Source organism: Pseudophryne corroboree, chromosome 11 (genome assembly GCF_028390025.1).
Source record: "Pseudophryne corroboree isolate aPseCor3 chromosome 11, aPseCor3.hap2, whole genome shotgun sequence".
Classification (NCBI taxonomy): domain Eukaryota; kingdom Metazoa; phylum Chordata; class Amphibia; order Anura; family Myobatrachidae; genus Pseudophryne; species Pseudophryne corroboree.
Genome location: NC_086454.1, coordinates 67751764 through 67776665, shown reverse-complemented (window position 1 = coordinate 67776665; position 24902 = coordinate 67751764). Strand labels below are relative to the sequence as shown.

Genomic DNA, 24902 nt, shown 5'->3' with positions numbered 1-24902 from the left:
TGCCATTATGCCTTCTCCCTGATTACTGAATCTACACACTGCCATTATGCCTTCTCCCTGATTACTGAATCTATACACTGCCATTATGCCTTCTCCCTGATTATTGATTCTAGACACTGCCATTATGCTTTCTCCCTGATTACTGATTCTAGACACTTCCATTAATCCTTCTCCCTGATTACTGATTGTAGACACTGCCATTATGTCTTCTCCCTGATTACTGAATCTATACACTGCCATTATGCCTTCTCCCTGATTATTGATTCTAGACACTTCCATTATGATTTCTCCCTGATTACTAATTGTAGACACTACCATTATGCCTTCTCCCTCATTACTGAATCTATACACTGCCATTATGCCTTCTCCCTGATTATTGATTTTAGACACTGCCATTATGCATTCTCCCTGATTACTGAATCTATACACTGCCATTATGCCTTCTCCCTGATTACTGATTCTATACACTGCCATTATGCCTTCTCCCTGATTACTGATTCTAGACACTGCCATTATGCCCTCCTATCTGATTACTAAATCTAGACACTGCCATTATGCCTTCTCCCTGATTATTGATTCTAGACACTGCCATTATGCCCTCCTCCCTGATTGCTAAGACATCACCCTGATTTTGCCTCCCCCCTACATTCCAGTGACCTCATTCCATCTGTACTGCAGGCTATTACTCAGTGAGCAGCAGAAGATTCACTTTGAGAAGTTGGCGCTGTATTGTAACAACTATGCAGAGTTGATCCCTATATCATTTGTTCTAGGTAAGAGCAGGAACATTATATACATAATAATTGCTGTACCTACAAATGCATATTGTGAAGATATATCATGTTACAAACTAACTGTATTAACTTAAGGCAATAAACCCTGTGATATAATTACTACAAAAGGTGCTATCTAACTGTAACACAAGGGGGGCAGATATGATGACATTTAGTTGCTCCTGTCTGGGAGGAGCCTAGAGGAGATGCAGCTGACCATTTTAGGGGTAGGCCCTTTGCATCATTTGCCTTTCCCCACTGTGAAAAAATGCTTTGAATAGCAAGTCTGTAGGGAAGGGGCAAGTCTAAAATGACGTGATTTGCACCATTTAGCCCCTCCCCTTCCACACGGACCTGCAATTCCTGGTATTATCTCCCTATCCTGTGTACTTCATGGAAGTGAGCAGGATGCTGGAGATTTACCCACTCTTTCAGGGATGCAGGGGACTACTCGAAAAATCAGGAGTCTCCTGTACCTTCCAGGAGAGTAGGAAAGCAGGCAAGGGGGTGATTCTGGGCAGGGAGAAAAGCAAAAAACAAGCAAGTAACTTTGCACCTAGACAAACCATGTTGCAATGCAAGGAGTGCAATACATGTGTTCTTCTTGTATGCAGGGTATATACCAGCTGCTTTTGCATTATGTAGCCCAGAAATATTGAACAGATTTATTCTTACACTAAGTTTAGATCTGAGTTTGCAATCTCCCCTTTCACGTCTAAATCTCTCTGCACATTGTAAATCTGCCCCACCTGCAGGGCAGCATGGTTTTGGCCCAGGTGCAAAATTACCTGCTTTCATTTACTTTGATTCCAATCAGGCTCGGCGCATACCACTCAGCAAAGGGATGTAGTGCAGGTAGGCGCCAGGGGGGAGAGGCACCTACCTGTCCTGCATCCCTGTGCTGAGTTCCCTGCCCTGCTGATGCCGGCTGCTGCGCCTGTCAAACTCTATGACAGGCAGCGGCGCCGGCATCATGAAGCCTCCTCTCCCCCTCTCCTCCTCCCCTGTCACATGCTCACAGTGCAGCCAGTCTCAGTGTGCTGGGCGGATTGAAAAGGGGGCGGAGCTTCGCAAGAATAAGGGGCGAAGCTACACGGGACCAGGCTGCAGCCTGCATCACAGGAGGACGAGTTTCCAGTGTGTGTGTGTGTGTGTGTGTGTGTGTGTGTGTGTACAGTGGGGTCATTCCAATCCGATTGCATGCTCGGGTCGGAACTAAGCATGCGAGGCGGCTGCATTGCGCAGGTGCGTCATTGCCCGGCGACAGTCATCGCCGCGCAGTGACGTCGCAAACGAAGAAAGCTGTCGCAGCGGCGACCGCAAGAAGATTGACAGGAGGAAGGCGTTCCAGGGCGTCAACTGACCGTTTTCTAGGAGTGGTTCGGCAAACGCAGGCGTGTCCAGGCATTTGGAGGGTGGATGTCTGACGTCAATTTCCAGGACCTGCATCGCTGGATTCATCACACAGGGTAACTATTACCCTGGTCTAGTTCTACACAAACCTTTTTTTGCATAGCAGGGCTGCACAAGCGTTCGCAGCCTTGCTATTACAAAAAGCCCTCCCCCATAGGCAGCGTCGAGTTGATCGCACGGGCAGCAAAAAGTTGCTACGTGCGATCAATTCGGAATGACCCCCAGTATGTACATGTGTGTGTATGTATATGTGTATGTGGTGTATGTGTGACTGTGCAGCATAATGTGTGTAAGTGTTACTGCTTCAGGGGGCGTTGCACCTTGTATAAGCGTTACTAGTACAGGAGGCGTTATGTGTGCAAGCGTCACTGGTACAGGGGGCGTTCGTGTGTAAGCATCACTGGCACATGGGGCGTTGCGTGTGTAAGCGTCACTGGTACAGGGGGCATTACGTGAGCAAGCGTCACTGGTTCAGGGTGCATTACATGTGTAAGCGTCAATGCTACAGGGTGCGTTACGTGTGTCAGCGTCACTGTTGCAGGGGGTGTTACGTGTGTAAGCGTCACTGCTACGGGGTGCATTACATGTGTAAGCATCAACACTACAGGGTGCGTTACGTGTGTAAGCATCACTGCTGCAGGGAGTGTTACGTGTGTAAGCGTCACTGGTACAGGGGGCATTACGTGTGTAAGCGGCACTGGTACAGGGGGCGTTACATGTGCAAGCATCAATGCTACAGGGTGCTTTACATGTGTAACCATCAATGCTACAGGGTGCTTTACATGTGTAACCATCAATGCTACAGGGGGCGTTACGTGTGTAAGTCCCACTACTACAGGGAGCATTGTGTGTATAAGCATTATGTGCGCTGTCCCTTTGTGAAGTACGGGAGGGCGCAAATTTATAGTTTGCAAGGGGGCGCCGAACACCCTAGCACCGGCCCTGCTCCCAATTCAGAATCTGTCTCAGGGTGCGTAACATTGCTCGCAGTGAATACTAACATGGGACCAATTATCCCTGCTGACATCACTACTGTCCAAGCATAACTATCACTTACAGGAGATTATAAAATTATAATTGATGTACTATAATTCTTATTTACATTTTACTTGATGCATGTGCAATAGTTTTCAGTGTGTGTGTTTTATAGAGGCTTTAATAAGCTTGCAGAAATATTGTATTATGAAATCCACTGTATTTATGCAGAAACACTTAACGTAATAATAAGCTTCTTCTATATGTCTAACTGCAGCCATATCTCTGTTTTACAATTACTTATGCAAGGTATCAATTAGCACTGAATAAATGTATCCTGTAATCTGATCAATGCTTGAGATTATCCCTAATTTTATATAGAGTTTAATCTGTGTCTTGATAATTGTATACATGGGATACGGTCATTAGGTCGACAGTCATTAGGTCGACCACTATTGGTCGACAGGGTCGCTAGGTCGACATGGTAATTAGGTCGACATGTGCTAGGTCGACAGTTCAAAAGGTTGACATGAGTTGTTGTTTTTTTTCTCCAAGTTTTGAACTTTTTCATATTTTACAATCCACGTGGTACAATTGGGAACGGTAACCTGTACTGAGTGCAGCGGTAGCGGAGCGAGGCACCTTGCCCGAAACATGGCGAGGGGACACGGTGCACTAATTGGGGTTCCCCGTCACTTTACGAAGAAAACGACACCAAAAAAAGTAACAAAACTCATGTCGACCTTTTGACCTGTTTCCTAGTAAATGTCGACCTAATGACCATGCATGTCGACCAATAGTGTCGACCCAACGACCCATACCCGTATACATTAAACTTATCACATGTGTAATAGTCACTAGGGGATTGCATAAGCAAACTATTGACCGATGGTATATCTACTACCTACACATGCATGAGGGGTTTATAAACAGGTTTATAAACAGATTATAAAGTCTTAAGTGTGTTAAACAATGCTGTTCTGCAAGAGGGAATATGCACAGGCTCTTACTGTGTGTGCTGTTTATCTGTTGCATTTGATCCCAATACAATTGTGAGTGTGTCTCCCATGTGTATAATTCAGACTACTTGGCAGAGGGAAACAGAAAAATAAAAGTAAGACCAAAACATGTTGCAGTAATCTTTACATTAAGTAACAATAATCCACGCAGCTCTGGGGGCTTTAGTTAGGTCTGCAATTCACGTCACATGGCTGTCTTTCTTTTACGTCCTAGAGGATGCTGGGGTTCACATTAGTACCATGGGGTATAGACGGGTCCAGTATGAGCCACTGGCACTTTAAGAGTTTGAAAGTGTGGGCTGGCTCCTCCCTCTATGCCCCTCCTAACAGACTCAGTTTAGAAACTGTGCCCGGAGGAGCCGGTCACAGCTAGGGGAGCTCAATAGGCATTCTTTTATTTTTTTTATTTTTTTTGAGTTTAGGCACAGGGAGGCTGCTGGCAGCAGCCTCCCTGCTTCAAGGGACTAAGGGGGGAGTAGTGTCCGCCCTGCGGGGTCTGAGCCAATCTCTCCGCTGACAGGACACTGAGCTCCTGAGAGGATCGAATGTTCGCCACCAACAGGGGATCGCTCACCCCAGCAGTATGCCGCCACCCCCTTACAGAGCCAGAAGACTTCAGTGGCGAGTTAGTCACCGGCCCCCCTGGCAAGCAGGGAGCCGGTGTGAAGATGGCGGCAACAGGATATGGAGCATAGTACAAACTGTGATCTGGGGGCTCAACGGTACATGTGGTGGCACTGTGAGGGGCGCCCTGAGCCAGCGCCTACACCCTACTTTAGAGGAGGTCGGGCAAAATAAAAAAAACCTGCTACTGCGGGTTCCCAGGAACAGGAACCTGCTTCAGGTACATCAAAATCCTCAGCATGACGGTGGAGGTCGGGCTGGTGGGGACGAGGCTCAGGCAGTTCAGCCACGTCAGGGTGTCGTCCGGCCTGGACCCTTGGGTGCAGGATATTGTGTCCCAGGGGTACAGGCTGGAGTTTCAAGAACTCCTGCCTCACTGGTTCTTCAAATCAGGCTTGCCAGATTTGCTGGCAGACAGGGCTGTCCTACAGGAAGCCATCCAAAAGTTGGCAGAGTCACAGGTCATTGTACCAGTTTCACCTCATCTGCAAAACAAAGGTTATTATTCAAACCTTTTAGTGGTACTGAAACCGGATGGTTCGGTCAGGCCCATTTTGAACTTAAAATCGCTAAATCAAAATGGAATCTCTGAGGGCGATGATCTCAGGTCTGGAGGAGGGGAAATTCCTGGTATCCCTGGATATCAAGGATGCGTACCTCCACATCCCGATTTGGCCACCGCATCAGGCTTTTCTCCGATTCGCACTGTTAGACAGTCATTTTCAGTTCCAGGCACTGCCATTCGGCCTCTCCACGGCACCGAGGGTATTCACCAAGGTGATGGCGGAGATGATGGTTCTCCTCCGCAGGCAGGGGGTGAACATAATCCCATATCTGGATGATCTGCTAATAAAGACATCGTCCAGGGAGACGCTGTTGCAGTCCATTGTTCTCATGACTCATCTGCTCAGGGAATACGGTTGGATCCTGAATCTTCCAAAATATACATTTGGAGCCGACCAGGAGGTTGTCTTTTATGGGAAGGATTCTCGAAACAGAAGTGCAGAAGGTGTTTCTTCCAGAGGAGAAAGCGTTGGTGATACAAACAATGGTCCGGGATGTCCTGAAGCAAGCCCGGGTTTCAGTTAATCAGTGCATTCAACTTCTGGGGAAGATGGTGGCCTCTTACGAGGCTCTACAGTACGGATGTTACGTTCCCTGTACTTGGTACTCCAGAGACTGGGTGGATGAGCCCCAAGTACAGGAACGTGATGCTGCGGTAGGAACAGAGTTCAACAGCAACCCCTACAGAACCCTGACTCCGTTGTCTCGCCTGCAGTCTACACCTGCGAGACTATGTTTGCTTGGGCCCACGGCAGCCGTGTTTGAAGGGCGGATTAGGTCTGCCCAACTCCAATGCCCCCCGGTCTTAGTCGGAGACAAGGCATAAACCGAGACATGGCGAGAACAAGGGGAACATCTAACTAAATGGAACACAGGAGGTAGGGGGAGGCTACAAAAAACTGCAACAAAGGTATGTGCGGCGGGGCCGCCAAAACAGACAGTAACAAAGGTATGTGCGGCACGGCCACCAAGACAAACAGTAAAAAAGGCGACGCTGTCCTGACGCCAAACACGACACCTGTTGTATCTCGTCGAGGACATCGAAAAGTGGAAACCTCAGTGGAAAAAGGTCAAAGTAAAACTAAGAGAGTGATACGGCCAAGCCGTAAGGTGCGGCAAAGCCACTACTCACAACACCGATACAGGTGCACGTAGGTGAACAGGAACCCCACAGCTGCAGACACTGGCACACAGGACTGGAAGGCTGGATCGTCACCAATAACAGACTCCGGACACCAGAACTCAGGACTCAGGATTACAGGATCTCAGGAAAGCAGGATCACCGAACAGAAACACTCCAAGGCAGGAAGTGCTCAACAAGAAGCTATCACCGGCGGGGCTGCCTTGGTCTGGCTTCCAGAAAAAGCCCTGCAGACCAATCAGGCAGCCCAGCCCCCGGATCCTGATTGCTGCAGCTGTCCCTGGGCGCGCGACGCACAGCGTCCCGGCTGCTTAGCAACTGCCGGAACCGCTGTGCACAGCGGCCACCTGGCGTCCCTGGTTGCTGAGCAACCAGCTGGGGAGCTACAGGCGGAAGTGACGCGCCGGCCCTGTTTCCAAGCAACGTCCGGGAGCCGTTCCGCTACACCACCACCGCTAACAGTCCCCCCCCCACCCTTGAGGAGGGGTCAACGGACCCCTACACCCGGGTTTATGAGGAAATTCCCCCAAAAAAGGCATTTTTTAACTTAGGGGCATGCAAATCCTTGTCCCGGACCCAAGATCTTTCCTCTGGGCCATACCCCTTCCAATGGACCAGAAAACAAAGCGGACCATGGGAAAACTTGGAATCTAAAACATTCTCTACCAGGGACTCCTGTTGGCCCTGAACATCCACAGATGCTCTGCCCCGGACAATTTTCCAAAGAAATTTCCTGGAAAGAAGACATGGTTTCAACAGAGAACAATGAAAGGTGTTAGAGATTCTAAGTGACTTCGGCAACTGTAGCCGAAAAGCAACCGGATTGACCTTCTTGATAATAAGGAATGGCCCGATGAACCTAGGTCCCAATTTAGCTGAAGGTTGTCGGAGTTTGATGTTATGTGTTGACAACCACACCTTGTCTCCCACCTTAAAGGTGCATGGGCGTCAGAACCTATCTGAAAAAAAATTATCCTGGAAGGCAGCTTTCTTAAGAGCAAGATGTACCTTCTTCAAAATAGCTCTGAGGCGGTAAGTGAAATTCAAGGAAGAAGATGGACAATTAGGAGTCAAGGAACTGGCTCTAGGATAAAAGCCCAGTACCGAAAAGAATGGAGACATTTTGGTGGAAGAATGACACGCGTTATTGTAAGCAAACTCTGCAAGGGGAAGATAATCTGACCAATCATTCTGAAGCTTGGCAGTATAAAGATGCAGATATTGCTTCAGTGATTGATTAACCCGCTCCATCTGCCCGTTGGATTGCGGATGGTACCCCGAGGTTAAACTGAGTTTCATGTTTAATGAGGCACAAAAAAGCTTCCAAAAACGGGCAATAAACTGTGGTCCCCGGTCTGAGACAATATCCACGGGTAATCCATGAAGCCTGAAAACATGGCGGAGGAACAAGAATGCCAAAACTTGAGCGGACGGTAATCGGGGTAAAGCAATAAAGTGATCCATCTTGCTAAAACGGTCTACGACTACCCAGATCACCTGAAACCCAGATGACAGAGGAAGATCCACCACAAAATTCATGGAAATGTGTGACCATGGCCTGAGTGGAACAGCCAGAGGCATAAGCTACCTGACGGGCAGGGACTGGGACACTTTGTGCTTAGCACAATCTTGACAGGAGAGAACAAATTCCCTAACATCCTTAGAAAGATTAGGCCACCACACCAAGCGAGAGATTAACTCCAAGGTTTTAGCAACACCGGGATGGCCAGCAACCTTATTATCATGAAACTCTTTGAGGACACTGCCTCTCAAGAACTCAGGAACTAAGAGACGACAAACAGGCGTATTACTGGGAGCCTGCTGCTGAACCTAAACTAGCTGTGTGATCAAATCCTGTGCGAAGCCGGCCTGGATAAAGGATATTGGAATAATGGGAGTTGCGGAAAACTGGTTATTGTGAGCAGGAAGAAAACAGTGTGACAGGGCATCAGCCTTGGTGTTCTTAGAACCGGGCCTGTAGGTGATGATGAACTTGAACCGTGTAAAGAACAGCGCCCAGCGCGCCTGCCGGGAATTAAGCCATTTTGCTGACTCAATATATTGCAAATTCTTGTGGTCAATGAATACCGTATTGGTATGCTTAGCTCCCTCAAGCCAGTGTCTCCACTCCTCAAAGGCCCATTTGACTTCCAACAATTCCCGATTACCAACATCATAGTTGGATTCTGCAGAAGAGAATTTCCTGGACATGAAGGCACAAGGGTGTAGCACCAGAGACTTGGGGTCTTCTTGAGATAGGATGGCTCCCACTCCGACCTCAGAGGCATCCACCTCGATGACAAAAGGAAGATCAGGGTTGGGGTGTCTGAGGACAGGAGCCGAGACAAAGGCCTGTTTCAGAGCCTGGAAGGCCGACTCGGCTTGAGGTGACCACTTAGAAGGGTCGGCACCCTTTCTAGTTAATGCCACAATAGGAGCAACCAATTCGTAAAAGGCATGAATTAAATACATTAATAGCAAGAGATTAAAAAAGGAGAGTATAGGCCCTTTGAAAGACAAGTTGGGAGTCTTAAGCAAAAATGATAATGACATAGCGGACACACTAATTGAGTTTTTTTCAACAGTATTCACTAGAGAGGACACAATTCAGGGACTGACACACAATCTCAATAATGACAATATCACACTGATAGGTACTTATTTAAGCGAGGAAGTAGTCTGTGACCGATTAAAACATTTAAAGATTAATAAATCACCAGGGCCCGATGGTATTCATCCAAGGGTTCTAATGGAGCTTCACTCTGAACTGGCAAAACCGCTATCTTTGATCTTTGAGGATTCAGTTATATCAGGTATGGTTCCCAAAGACTGGCGTATAGCGGAAGTAGTGCCTATATTCAAAAAGGGAAGTAAAGCTGAACCAGGTAATTATAGACCAGTTAGTCTTACATCTATAGTGGGGAAAGTATTGGAAGGTATTCTAAGAGATAGTATTCAGAAGTTCCTTGAAACCAATAAGGTCATTAAAAGGAATCAACATGGGTTTATGAAGGACAGATCCTGTCAAACCAACTTACTTGGCTTTTATGAAACAGTAAGCGCAAACCTAGATCAGGGTAAAGACGTGGATGTAATCTTTTTAGACTTTGCCAAAGCGTTCGATACTGTACCACACATGAGACTTATATACAAGCTACAAGAATCAGGGCTAGGAAGCACAATATGCACTTGGGTCAAAAACTGGTTAGATAATAGGAAGCAGCGCGTTGTGGTTAATGGATCTTTTTCAACTTGGACTGAAGTGCTAAGTGGTGTGCCGCAAGGCTCAGTATTAGGACCGCTATTGTTCAATATTTTCATTAACGACCTAACAGAAGGTCTAGAGAGCATGGTGTCAATTTTTGCAGATGATACCAAATTGTGTAAGGCTATAAATACAGAGGAGGATGCCGAGTCTCTTCAGAACGACTTAGTTAAATTAGAAGCATGGGCAGCCAAATGGAGAATGCGCTTCAACACAGACAAGTGTAAGGTAATGCACTGTGGTAACAAGAACAAAAATTACACCTACCTACTAAATGGGGTAAAATTAGGGGATTCTGTACTGGAAAAGGACTTAAGTGTCCTCATAGATAGCAAGCTAAGCAGTAGTACCCAAAGTAGGACTGCAGCAAAGAAGGCTAATAAGATATTAGCATGCATAAAACGGGGTATTGATGCTAGGGACGAGAGTATTATACTCCCGTTATATAAATCACTAGTGAGGCCACACCTTGAATACTGTGTACAGTTCTGGGCACCGTACTACAAAAAGGATATCCTGGAGCTTGAAAAGGTACAGAGGAGGGCGACCAAACTAATTAAGGGCATGGAGACGATGGAATACAAGGAAAGGCTTGAAAGACTAGGCATGTTTACATTGGAAAAGCGGAGACTAAGAGGGGATATGATCAACATCTACAAATATATAAGGGGACAATACACAGAGCTTGCGCGGGACCTGTTTTTGGTTAGATCAACACAGAGGACTCGTGGACACTCGCTCAGGTTAGAGGAAAGGAGATTCCGCACAATACGGCGTAAAGGCTTTTTCACGGTAAGGACAATACGTGTTTGGAATTCCCTGCCCGAGGGAGTTGTAATGGCGGAATCTGTCAACACCTTTAAGAATGGGTTAGATAAATTCCTATTGGATAAGGATATCCAGGGGTATGGTGCATAGTCATGCATTATAGTTACTATAAATAGGGATAAAATGCAATGGCTGACAGCAGCATCAGTCAGAAATTATAGTCAAATCATCATGCATAGGACACCACAAATAGGTTGAACTCGATGGACAATTGTCTTTTTTCAACCTCAGATACTATGTTACTATGTTACTATGAATAAAACGTCTATAATAATTCGCAAAACCCAGAAATCTCTGAATGGTCTTCAAGTTAGTGGGTTGAGCCCAACTTAAGATAGCCTGGAGCTTCTTAGGTTCCATAAAAAACCCCTCTGGGGAAATAATATATCCTGAAAAGGACACCTCAGTAATGTGGAAATCACATTTCACCAATTTGGCGTACAAATGGTTCTCCCGCAATTTTTGAAGCACTTGCCGCACATGGACAACATGCTGTTCCAGAGACTCTGAATAAATCAAGATGTCATCCAAATAAACAACCAAGAACCGTCCTAAGAAGTCGCGGAGGACATCATTTATAAGATCCTGAAACACCGCAGGAGCGTTAGATAGACCGAACGGCATCACAAGATACTCGTAATGTCCAGGCTGCATACTAAAAGCCATCTTCCACTCATCCCCAGATCTTATTCAGACGAGGTTATACACTCCTTTGAGATCGATCTTAGAAAAAATGACGCGGTGCGGAGTTGATCAAACAATACTGAAATTAAAGGTAGAGGGTAAGTGTTTTTAACAGAAAACTTATTCAGGGCCCGGTAGTCAGGGCCGGCGCCACCATTAGGCAGCTTTAGGCAGCTGCCTATGAGCGCCGGCCCTTGAAGGGCGGCGCTGAAGGAAAAAAAAAAAATTAAAAGATATGTGCTGCGCTCAGCGTGAAGGATCTGTCGGGCTGGGGCTGGAGCCGCATGTACGGAGCCTGTCCCCATCTCCCCTATCTGCGACGCTCTTACCCCCCTTCCCCGTCCCAATGACCGGGGAGAAGATCTGCTCCCCCTGCCGGGATCTTAAATCTTGCAGGAAGCCACTGGAGTCCGAGGCCACGACCGGAGGGGCGGCACCTTTATCCACGGTGACAAGGGCTGAACGGATCTATCTCCCATCCCAGCCGGCCCTGACTGTCGGCGACGGTGGAGAGTCCAAGCTCTGCAGCCACTAACGAGTGAATAATTTCAACCACGGTCAGTGCCTCTGCTCGCACCTCAGCTGGCTGGTTATTCATGTGACCGGCCATAGGTTCTGAAGCAGCTGCACCTCTCTAGTGCCTGAGAGGTGTCAGCTGCCAGAATAACATGCCAAACAGTAATGTGTGAAAGAAAAAAAGTGTATGTATGTGAGAGGTGCGGGCCTGCGGTGCGTGTGGTGGTGCCTGCTGCCGTGCAGGTGTAGACTCAGTACTCACCAGGCGCCGCTCTCTCTCACCTTCAGGTACCGGAACCTTCAACGGACCTGGAAATCTTCAGTCGGATCCGGACACGGCGATTCCCTCTCGGAGCTGACCGACGACCTAGCTGAGGAGAGAAGGGTTTACATCAAAGGGGGTATCGACCCTGCTTCCGGTGGAACAGGGGATACCCCAGGGGTGGCCGCGACCTTCACCGGTTGGGCGAATGGTCATCACCGGCACAAAGCCTCAGCCACCCAGATTTCACACACTCGCGCTTTCGCACGTAGTGTGATGAAAAGGGATTCTCACGTCCGTGAGCAATCCTAACTCCGGCGCTCGGGGACAAACAAGGGACAGACGTACACGGATGCTACTCACCGTCACGAGTCTTGCACTCCGATCTTCTCCACTTACAGGTCCCTGTAAGGAGGCAAAGAGAAACAGCCGTGCAGGGCCTAACTCTGACCTAGTGTCACACCCTATACTAACTACAACAACAGAGCCCTCAAACTAGCTCTGTGGGTGTGGTGCAACATAACTAGCACAAACCTCATAACAGCAATTTGCCCTGCACGGTAACAACATATATCACACTATCGGAGTTACAACATAAAACGGTGCTGTCCCTTTGTCTACCCGACTCAGAACACCCAGTAGTGGGGACCGCACAGCTCACCCACCTACCGTACTCTCAGGGTGGCCTGAGCCTAATGCCCAGTGCCACCTTTACTCACCTCGGGGAAAACACTGCTTCGATGGGCCTAGCGCCCCCTAACTGCACACAGGCCGGAGGCCTGACTTTGCCCACGGGCCTAGCGCCCGCCTACCTTGCTGCCCGTTGGGTGACCTGGGCCTTGTGCCCAAGGTCACCTTATCGTACCTACTGGCCAAAATACGCTAGGGCCTAATGCCCTCTATCGTCCCACAGGCCTAGTGCCTGATATGTGCCCCGGGCCTAGTGCCCGCCTAACTGCCCACAGGCCTGTGGCCTGACTATCCTTATGGGCCTAGTGCCCAACCTGTGCCCCCAGGCCTAGTGCCTGCCTATCTTGGACACGGGCCTGGAGGGCCCGACTACATGCCCCACGGGCCAGGAGGCCCGACTCAATGCCCACGGGCCGGGAGGGCCCGACTCAATGCCCACAGGCCAGGAGGGCCTGACTGTGCCCACGGGCCTATTGCCCGAACACCCGGTGGTCTAGCGGAGGAGAGGGGGGGGGGGCACCTTAGAAGGGCCTACCTGCGGTGGAGAAGGCTGCAGTGGGGAACTGCACAGCTCAATTGCTTCCCACCACTGCAGCGCTTCTCGGCCTGGAGGAACTCTTCTGCCGCTGGCCCGTCCTGGCCAGCGGCGCCGCCGTCTCCTCGCCGCGTCCAGCCGCCGCTGGACATCTTCCCGGAGCCCGACGTCTTCCGGCCTCTTCAGCGGCCTCCGGAGCTCTTCTTTCCACGGCCGTCGTCTTCTCCTCTGCGCCGGATGCTCTTCTGCGCTCCGGCGCGCCGACGACCTCCTCCGCTGCTCCCGCACGTGTCTTCTGCCGCTCTTCGGCGCGGCCTCTCCTTCAGGCTCCCGCCCGGCGTCTGATGTCAGACGCCGGGGGCGGGGCCTATGACGCGGCGAGCGCCGATTGGCTCGCCGCGCCTGTTCCTGATTGGCCGGCGCCCCGCGAGCCGTGATTGGCTCGCGGACGGCGCCGGATTCAAAAGGCCGCGGGCGGCGCTTCTCATTGGCGGCCCCAGCGGCGCCAAGTTTAAAGCGCCGCCGCGCTGCTCTCCGCCGCCGACAGCCTGGTGCAGGGAAACATCCGATCCCTGCACCAGGCACCCGCCGCCGCACACTCCGCGCTGGGGACAGACAAGCTGCCCCAGCGCTGCCCCCAGCTAGGGACAGCCACATGGATGTGCCCACAGGGCACATCCTTACATTTCCCCCCCCTTTTTCCTTTGTAGTCCCTACAAAGTTCCTCACGACTTCCATTGTCCGCGGGTCAGGGAATTCCGAGGTCCTTCCGGCGAGGTTGTGTTCAAGGGTCCAGCCCGGACAGGCTGTGACCCCACATCCTTCCACCTCCAGCTCCGGGTTCCTCTTCTTCGTTCCTCCTGACCTCCATCGGTGGATCCTCTGGGGAAGTGGCATCTCCTCACGGTCGCTTGACGTTGGCCACCAAGGGGAATCTTCCTCCACGGGGACAACAGTCACCCACTCTTGGCCTCCGATATCGTCTGTGGCTTCGTCCCTGTCTTCCGGGTGTGGTATCGACCACCACCCAACAGCGGAATCCTCCGGGGCATCCGTTTCCTCCCGGGCAACAGCCACCACATGTCGAATTTCCTCGTGGGGCATCTCCAAAGGTCCTGTCTCTTCCTCTGAAACGGGTCCTCCCACGGCATCACGATCCTGTCCCCGTACGTCGGTCCATCTCGGCACTCCCGGCAGGTACTCTTGCTCCAGGACTATCTCCTCCTCTTCACGGAGGGCATTCAACTGGGAGCATGACTCCACCCGATCCTGCCAGTCACTCTCGTCGGCGCTTCCGATGCCAGAGTCGTCCTCCATCTGTTCTGGGAGGGATTCGTCGGTGGACAGCTCACCGTAGTCCGAGTCCTCCTCCGATATCTGGACTGGGGTATTACTTTCCTCCTCAGCGTACTTCTTCGCTTCCGCTGGCACCTCTGCTTCCTCAGCGTACTCTTGCGCTTCCGCTGGCATTGTTACTTCCTCAGCGTACTCCTTCGCTTCCGCTGGCATCGTTACTTCCTCAGCGTACTCCTTTGCTTCCGCTGGCATCTCTTGGTACCCAGGACACTCCTGTTCCGCACGTCCTGGTCGTGGACGGTTCCATCGCGGGGAGATTCCGGACGTCTCCGTCACTGGGTCTTCACGCTTTTCTTCGCAGCGTGGTCTCTTCACCTCCCAGTCGTCCACCTCCGCCTCATGCGGGAAAGGATTCTGCCTTACTGGGGTCACTTTCCTGGGACAGAGTAGGTCCGCTGCATCTTCCCAGGGGCACTCACTGGCCGCATGTCCTGGTCGCCGACACTTCCAACAAGGGAGGGCCACTGCCACCTTCTCCAAGACGGGTTCCTGGTCCACCTCCTTCACTGGGGAATCTTCACCCGTTGGTTCCGGCTCAGAGGAAATGGGCACCTGCGAATTAACTTCAAGCAAGGCCTTCCGCTCCATTTCCCTGGTTTCCTCCTCCCATCTCTGGGCGCGACCATCCGCAATCATCCGGTCTTCATTCCACGGACAATCGGGAAGCGCATGCCCTCTCGCCTCGCAGAGCGCACACACAGGCTCTGCAGCCACCCGGTCCCAAAGCTGCTGACGAGATTCCGTCAGCTGCTTCACCGTGGCCTCGTAGTCCGTCCTGTCTTCCGTCCATGGACATTCCAGGAGCCGATGTCGGGGATCTCCACAGCTTTCACACCGGGAATCAACCTCGTCTTCGCTCAACTCTTCGTCCCAGGGACAACTGTTGTGCTCATGCCCGTAGTTTCCGCAGAGCAAACACCAGGACTCCTTCTTCGCTTGGCCCTTCTGACGTCTTCGGTCCGCTTCCTGGACCACCTTCTTTGGGGACGTCTCTCGCCAAGTACACTCGTCGGCAAAGTGACCTGTTTGCCGACATTTCTTGCAGGGCGTCACAGCGGCCTTCTTGCGCCCCTTCTCCCGGCGCTCTTCTTTTTCACGCTGGACCGACCGCTGCACCATCTTCAGGATGTCTGCCCCAGACACCGTCACCCAGTCGCTCTGGTCCGCACACGTCCGGGGGTGAGTCTTCTCCGGAGCCGTCCGCAGGGAGGTCTTCTTGGTGGCGTTCCACATCGTGTCCGTGATCCGGTCTCTCGATCCTGCCGACTACGCCAAGTGTGAGAGGTGCGGGCCTGCGGTGCGTGTGGTGGTGCCTGCTGCCGTGCAGGTGTAGACTCAGTACTCACCAGGCGCCGCTCTCTCTCACCTTCAGGTACCGGAACCTTCAACGGACCTGGAAATCTTCAGTCGGATCCGGACACGGCGATTCCCTCTCGGAGCTGACCGACGACCTAGCTGAGGAGAGAAGGGTTTACATCAAAGGGGGTATCGACCCTGCTTCCGGTGGAACAGGGGATACCCCAGGGGTGGCCGCGACCTTCACCGGTTGGGCGAATGGTCATCACCGGCACAAAGCCTCAGCCACCCAGATTTCACACACTCGCGCTTTCGCACGTAGTGTGATGAAAAGGGATTCTCACGTCCGTGAGCAATCCTAACTCCGGCGCTCGGGGACAAACAAGGGACAGACGTACACGGATGCTACTCACCGTCACGAGTCTTGCACTCCGATCTTCTCCACTTACAGGTCCCTGTAAGGAGGCAAAGAGAAACAGCCGTGCAGGGCCTAACTCTGACCTAGTGTCACACCCTATACTAACTACAACAACAGAGCCCTCAAACTAGCTCTGTGGGTGTGGTGCAACATAACTAGCACAAACCTCATAACAGCAATTTGCCCTGCACGGTAACAACATATATCACACTATCGGAGTTACAACATAAAACGGTGCTGTCCCTTTGTCTACCCGACTCAGAACACCCAGTAGTGGGGACCGCACAGCTCACCCACCTACCGTACTCTCAGGGTGGCCTGAGCCTAACGCCCAGTGCCACCTTTACTCACCTCGGGGAAAACACTGCTTCGATGGGCCTAGCGCCCCCTAACTGCACACAGGCCGGAGGCCTGACTTTGCCCACGGGCCTAGCGCCCGCCTACCTTGCTGCCCGTTGGGTGACCTGGGCCTTGTGCCCAAGGTCACCTTATCGTACCTACTGGCCAAAATACGCTAGGGTCTAATGCCCTCTATCGTCCCACAGGCCTAGTGCCTGATATGTGCCCCGGGCCTAGTGCCCGCCTAACTGCCCACAGGCCTGTGGCCTGACTATCCTTATTGGCCTAGTGCCCAACCTGTGCCCCCAGGCCTAGTGCCTGCCTATCTTGGACACGGGCCTGGAGGGCCCGACTACATGCCCCACGGGCCAGGAGGCCCGACTCAATGCCCACGGGCCGGGAGGGCCCGACTCAATGCCCACAGGCCAGGAGGGCCTGACTGTGCCCACGGGCCTATTGCCCGAACACCCGGTGGTCTAGCGGAGGAGAGGGGGGGGGGGGGGCACCTTAGAAGGGCCTACCTGCGGTGGAGAAGGCTGCAGTGGGGAACTGCACAGCTCAATTGCTTCCCACCACTGCAGCGCTTCTCGGCCTGGAGGAACTCTTCTGCCGCTGGCCCGTCCTGGCCAGCGGCGCCGCCGTCTCCTCGCTGCGTCCAGCCGCCGCTGGACATCTTCCCGGAGCCCGACGTCTTCCGGCCTCTTCAGCGGCCTCCGGAGCTCTTCTTTCCACGGCCGTCGTCTTCTCCTCTGCGCCGGATGCTCTTCTGCGCTCCGGCGCGCCGACGACCTCCTCCGCTGCTCCCACACGTGTCTTCTGCCGCTCTTCGGCGCGGCCTCTCCTTCAGGCTCCCGCCCGGCGTCTGACGTCAGACGCCGGGGGCGGGGCCTATGACGCGGCGAGCGCCGATTGGCTCGCCGCGCCTGTTCCTGATTGGCCGGCGCCCCGCGAGCCGTGATTGGCTCGCGGACGGCGCCGGATTCAAAAGGCCGCGGGCGGCGCTTCTCATTGGCGGCCCCAGCGGCGCCAAGTTTAAAGCGCCGCCGCGCTGCTCTCCGCCGCCGACAGCCTGGTGCAGGGAAACATCCGATCCCTGCACCAGGCACCCGCCGCCGCACACTCCGCGCTGGGGACAGACAAGCTGCCCCAGCGCTGCCCCCAGCTAGGGACAGCCACATGGATGTGCCCACAGGGCACATCCTTACATGTATGTATGTATGTATATATATATATATATATATATATATGTACTGTATCTATGTATGTATATATGTTTACAGATGTAGCCACGCTCATCGTGACTACATCTGCGGCAGACAAGCAGTCTCGGCACACCTGTGCTTAACTGCGTAATTAGCCGCCCCATTCACTGCGAGTTGGATGCGCACACGTCTTCGCTGAGATGTAGCCACAATGAGCGCGTGTACATCTGTATATGTATGCGTGCGTGCGTGTGTGCATGTGTGTGCGTGTGTGTGTGTGTGTGTGTGTGTGTGTGTGTGTGTGTGTGTGTGTGTGTGTGTGAGGCTGGAGGTGCAGCACTCACAGGTAAGGAAATACACTTATTCACAACAGAGTCGGGCAGATGACAGTGCTGTGACTAAAAACAGTGAAACGTTGCTGGGACATGTTGCAGTAGTAAGTGTATTTCTATATCTGTGAGTGCTGCACCTCCATCTCTTATATACTTGTTCATGTGCGGGCACCCAGATCATTATACAATACTCGGGAGAGCCATATCTCTGGTGTTTATGTGTATATGTACTGTATATATACAGTATATTTAAAAAGAAAGTTTTTGCATGTACCTGAGTGCCCTCCCTGAAATTGCCAATTTCAAACATTTTTCTGTACTTCTGGGCAGCACTACACGGATTTCAAAGAAGTATGCACATACGCAGAAATAGCTTATCAAGGTTTCAGGTGCTGTAATACTGCATCTTTCCATGCGTCTGAAACGTTGCTAAGCTATTTATGCGTAAGTGCATACTTCTTTGAAAGCCGCGGAGTGCCACCCATAAGTACAGGAATCTATCTATCAATATCTATATATAGTATTTCCGAACCTTTCCCTAATACCTTAAACCAACCCTAATATCCTATCTAACTAACCCTAATTCCCTAACACAAACCGCTAAAACAACCCTAATGCCATATCCCAAATATCCTAGCCCAATCCAGTAAACGAACCCTAATATCATTACCGCTAACCCAACCCTAATTCTCTTTTTCACCTCAGGAGTGGGTATTAAAGGTTAAAGGGGAGGGGGGGGGGAGCGGGGGCGGCGGGGGGAAGATTTGCCTAGGGTGCTGAGAAACCTTGCACCGGCCCTGCGGGTTGTCGATGCATGGCCTAAGAGACCCATCTTTCTTTTCAACAAAAAAAACCCTGCACTCAATGGGGATTTCAGGGGCCTAATAAACCCATTTTTTAGGCTTTCCTGCACATAATCATCCATGGCCTTAGTCTCGGGGCCAGAAAGTGCATAAAGTCTCCCTTTTGGCAGAGTGGCACCGGGAACGAGGTCAATAGTGCAGTCATAAGACCAGTGGGGTGGAAGGACATCAGCATTACCCTTAGAGAACACATCTGTGTAGTCCTGGTATATTGAGGGTATAAATTCCGAAGTAACGGCCGCGACCCGTAGTGGGCGAGAAATACACCCCATAGCACAGTTGGAACCCCACCGTGAAATTTCCCCAGACTGCCAATCAATGGTTGGATTATGGACGGCGAGCCAGGGGTGACCTAAGACTAGCGGCACTGCCGGACAATGGGTGAGAAGAAATACAATCCTCTCAGAATGCAACGCACACACCATCAATCGTACCGGTGGGGTCCAATGGGTAATTACTGTTAGAAAGAGGACCACCGTCTAACCCGCGCATAGTAATCGGTCTATCTAGTTGAAGCAGCGGAACTCCCAGAGCCTGAGCACAGGCAAGATCCATAAATTTCCCGGCAGCTCCGCTATCAACAAACGCTGAAACAAAAGTACTCCTGAAGATATTTTGGCGGGAACTAGTAAGGAATCATGTGAGGAGACTAACTGCAGACCAAAGTGAACCCCCTCACAATTCAGTTGGTCTGAGCGTTTCCCTGTTTATTTGGGCAGCTAAGCGCAACATGTCCCTTGCCGCTACAGTATAAGCAGAGCCCTTCTGGTTCTCTCCTCAGGGGACAGCTGGGAAAGACCCACTTGCATGGGCTCCTCAGAGAGAGCATACACACATGAACTAGGCCTGAAACTAGCCACTCTTTCAGTCCTCCGTTCTCGGAGACGGTGATTGATCTTAATAGCTAGCTCCATGAGCTTATCCAAAGTCTTCGGAGCCGGGTACTGAATGAGACTATCCTTGATCACTTCTGACAGGCCGAGGCAAAACTGACTGCGCAGAGCAGGATCATTCCAGCCACAGTCGTTCGACCAACGGCAAAACTCAGTACAATACACCTCGGCGGGATTTTTACCCTGTTTTAGTGCATGTAAATGGCTCTCTGCAGATGCCTCCCTATCAGGATCGTCATACAACAGACCTAATAACTTGAAAAAGGCATCCACAGTGAGTAAGACCGCGTCATCGGATTTTAGCCCAAAGGCCCAAGTTTGTGAGTCCCCTTGAAGTAAGGACATCACTATACCAACCCGTTGGGACTCTGTACCTGAGGACCGGGGCCTTAAGTGAAAGTAAAGTTTACAGCCCTCCCGAAAATTAAAGAACTCTTTTCAGTTTCCCAAAAAGCGATCAGGGAGATTCATTTTAGGTTCAGGGCTCACACTCGGGAAAGCTTGTAAAAGGTCCTCCTGAGACCTCACCCGGAGGGTAAGATCCTGCACCATCTGAGTGAGCTCCTGAATCTGGTTGGCCAATACCTGGCTGGGATTCTGTCCTAACACTAACGGATTCATGACAGAATTTCAAAGCCACCCTGGTAGTAAAATTTGTCTTTTTTGGCCCGGTGATAATGTTACGTTCCCTGTACTTGGTACTCCACAGACTGGGCGGATGAGCCCCAAGTACAGGAACGTGATGCTGCAGTAGGAACAGGAGTTCAGCAGCAACCCCTTCAGAACCCTGACTCTGTTGTCTCGCCTACGTGGTCAGTCTACGCCTGCGAGACTATGTTTGCTTGGGCCCACGGCAGCCGCGTTTGAAGGGCGGATTAGGTCTGCCCAACTCCGATGCCCTCCGGTCTTAGTTGGAGACAAGGCGTAAACCGAGACGTGGCGAGAACAAGGGGAACCTCTAACTAAATGAACACGACACCTGTCGTATCTCGTCGAGGACAGCAAAAATCCGAAACCTCCGCAGAAAAAGCTCAAAGTAAAACTAAGAGAGTGATACGGCCAAGGCCGTAAGGTGCGGCAAAGCCGCTACTCACAACACTGATACAGGTGCATGCAGGTGAACAGGAACCCCACAGCTGCAGACACTGGCACACAGGACTGGAAGGCTGGATCGTCACCAATAACAGACTCCGGACACCAGGACTCAGGATTACAGGATCACAGGAAAGCAGGATCACCGAACAGAAACACTCCAAGGCAGGAAGCAGCTCAACAAGAAGCTATCACCGGCGGGGCTGCCTTGGTCTGACTTCCATAAAAAGCCCTGCAGACCAATCAGGCAGCCCAGCCCCCGGATCCTGATTGCTGCAGCTGTCCCTGGGCGCGCGACGCACAGCGTCCCGGCTGATTAGCAACCGCCGGAACCGCTGTACAGAGCGGCCACCTGGTGTCCCTGGTTGCCGAGCAACCAGCTGGGTTGCCAAGCAACGTCCGGGAGCTGGCGCGTCCCGCTACACCACCACCGCTAACAACGGAAGGTTTCATGCTTGGCCTTTCCAACTGGATCTCCTGAACAAGTGGTCGGGATCTCATCTACACATGCACCAGAGATTACGTCTGTCGCCAAAAGAAAGGATTTCACTCCTCTGGTGGCTACAACTACCTCACCTTCTGGAGGGCCGCAGGTTCGGGATTCAGGACTGGATCCTTCTAATCACAGATGAAAGTCTCTGGGGCTGGGGCGCAGTAACTCCAAGGAAGGTGGTCAAGCCCGGAATCCAGCCTACCAATAAACATTCTGGAACTAAGAGCCGTCTACAACGGTCTTCTCCAAGCAACCCATCTTCTGGAAGATCGAGCCATTCAAGTGCAGTTGGACAATGTAACGACAGTGGCTTACATAAACCAACAGGGCGGAACGAAGAGTAGAGCTGCAATGTCAGAGGTAACAAGAATCATCCTCTGGGCAGAAAAACACGCATTGGCGCTGTCGGTAGTCTTCATTTCGGGTGTAGACAACTGGGAAGCGGACTTCCTCAGCAGACATGATCTCTATCCAGGAGAGTGGGGACTCCATACGGAGGTGTTCACGGAGGTAACAGATTTTTGGGGTGTACCTCAATTAGACATGATGGCCTCTCGTCTCAACAAGAAGCTTTGGTGGTATTGTTCCAGGTCGAGGGACCCGCAAGCCGTGGCGGTGGATGCCCTAGTGACTCCATGGGTGTTCCAGTCGGTGTACATGTTTCCTCCACTTCCACTCATTCCAAGAGTTCTAAAACTCATAAGGAGAACAAGAGTTCAGGCGATCCTCATTTCTCCGGACTGGCCAAGAAGGGCTTGGTATGCGGATCTTCTGGATCTACTGCTAGAAGAGCCGAGGCCACTTCCTCTTCGGGAGGACCTGCTGCAGCAGGGGCTGTTCGCTTATCAAGACTTACCGCGGCTACGTATGACGGCATGGAGGTTGAACGCCAGATATTAGCTCGGAAGGGCTTTCCGAACAAGGTTATTCCTACCCTGATACAGGCTAGGAAAGGAGTAACGACTAAGCATTACCATCGTATTTGAGAAAAAAAAAGTATCTTGGTGTGAGTCCAAGAAGTTTCCTACGGTGGAGTTTCAACTGGGACGGTTTCTCCTCTTCCTGCAAGCTGGTGTGGATATGGGCCTGAGGATGGGATCCGTAAAGGTCCAGATTTCAGCCCTATCTATTTTCTTCCAGAAACAGTTGGCTTCCCTCCCGGAGGTTCAGGCCTTTTTGAAATGGGTTCTGCACATCCAGCCTCCCTTTGTGCCGCCTACAGCACCAATCCCGTGCATCTGAATAGCCACCTCCTGTTACCTTCCTGTCACCGCCCAGGAACTCCCAATACAATTTCCAGACTCATCTGAAACTGTGCGTCAGAAGAACTACAACTGTGACTCTATGCATGGAATCTGAACACGTGCTGTGGAATTTGCATGCATGCGCAGTACAAAACAATTTGCGCAACAGCGTCTAACTCAGAATCAGGCCCATTACGAGGGCAATCATTATTTATTGATTAAGTGGATAAAACCATTATATATATATATATATATATATATATATATATATAGATATATATATATATAGATAAATGGGGATGGGGGCGCCAGCGACCAACGGTGTCAAAGTAAGTCTAAAAATATTTTCTATAAGAAGGGGTCTTGAAGAAGTCTGAACGGACGAAACGCGTTGGGAGTACCTCTAATTGACCCTCCATTTTTTAAAGATAAGCACTATTCTTTTATCATATCAGATTTTGATACTCGGTATTTGTATGTTTTGTATTTTTTTATATATATATTTTTACTTCATTTTATGTCCTCCAGCTCTCTTTTTTATGTCATTTTTTACTTTTATTCTACAACTTTTTGATATTTTAAATCCCATTATAAATAAATGTAATTTTACTTTTTAATCTGAACGTATCCAGCCACTTCTTATAGAAAATATTTTTAGACTTATTTTGACACCGTTGGTCGCTGGCGCCCCCATCCCCATTTATCTATCCCTAAATCTAAGGCAGCTTATCACTGCCTGTATCTATTTGGGGGCTAGCTGACACCTTATATCTGTTAAGGAGTGTCCACGATTCATCATAATTCCACTTACTTTATTCGCATACACCTGTGGCGCCATACTACCACTATTCCACATATATATATATATATATATATATATATATATATATATATATATCTTATTAGGGTCAAGTTATTTTATGAATAAATTAAGAGGCCCAAATGAATGCATCATTGGATTAAGAGGGCAAGAGTATTAAATATATTATGGGGCAAATAAGTAAATTATTTATACGAGATGGGGCAACAATTATTATTTTAGACACTGTATATTATTTACTGGCACGAATCCTGTTTATTGCCCACGTCATAAATACATTTTTAGTTCCTTTATTAAAAATCAAAGAAAATTTCCCCCTTAATATATTTATATTACTGTTAAAATTATTTGGCCTCCCCATGAGATATTTAGTAATTGTTTATGCCCCCTTTGACAATAAATAATGGTTGCCCTCAGGATCGGACTGCCCCACAGAAGTCAGGGGATATACTTGGTGAGGACATGCCTTACAGGTCAGGTTCCAGATACTCTAGGGGATAATAACTAAAGTGCAGGTTTACAGATGTGGAGATGTTGCTCATAGCAACCAATTAGATTCCAGCTATTATCTTCTAGAAGCGGATAGATAAATGATAAGTATAGTCTGATTGGTTGCTATGGATAACATCTTCACTTCTGTAAACCCACACTTTAGTAAATGTTCCCTGATATGGCTACTTTGTTACACTATTAGAGAATCAGTTACTTGGTGGAGAAGGACCATGGACTGGTGGCTGGCCACACCACTTAAGCTTGGGCCCCTACCGCTGCATACCTTCAATGGGTCCTTCACGCTCTAGTCCAGTGGTTCCCAAACTCGACCCTCATGGACCCCTAACAGCACAGATGGTTAAATCAAACTGACTGAGGTACTAATTGAGACACCTGTGACCAAGCATGGATATACCTAAAACCTGGTCCGTTAGGGTCCTTGAGGACCAAGTTTGGGAACCACTGCTCTAGTCCAACACTGGTTGCCTCCTCATTTGCTCACTGTCAAGACTGCTCCAGCAGTTAGATTGCTCCAACGGTTTTGCCTAACCTACCTACAGTGAGGAGCTAATTGGTTGGTATTTTATCTCTCTCCACTATATCACTCTCCAAGGCTTAGTACATTTGCCTCAGTCACTGTATCTAAAGTTTTCTTCTAGACAAGACAACTCATCAATGGTACATTTCTACCTATTTCATTACTATACATTATGTATAAACATACACACACCTAATAGGCTTGCTTATTTAGTATACATTTTTAGATTCTACTT

The 24902-nt window shown here is 50.3% G+C and overlaps 1 protein-coding gene across 1 annotated transcript in view; it reads left to right on the top strand.

The window, feature by feature from the left end:
* BEST1 (bestrophin 1) overlaps positions 1-24902 on the top strand; it is a 46640-nt gene that overhangs the window by 10830 nt on the left and 10908 nt on the right. Inside the window, exon 2 of the mRNA XM_063946096.1 lies at positions 679-773. Coding sequence (XP_063802166.1) covers positions 679-773 — 95 coding nt within the window. The remainder of the gene's footprint in view (positions 1-678; positions 774-24902) is intronic.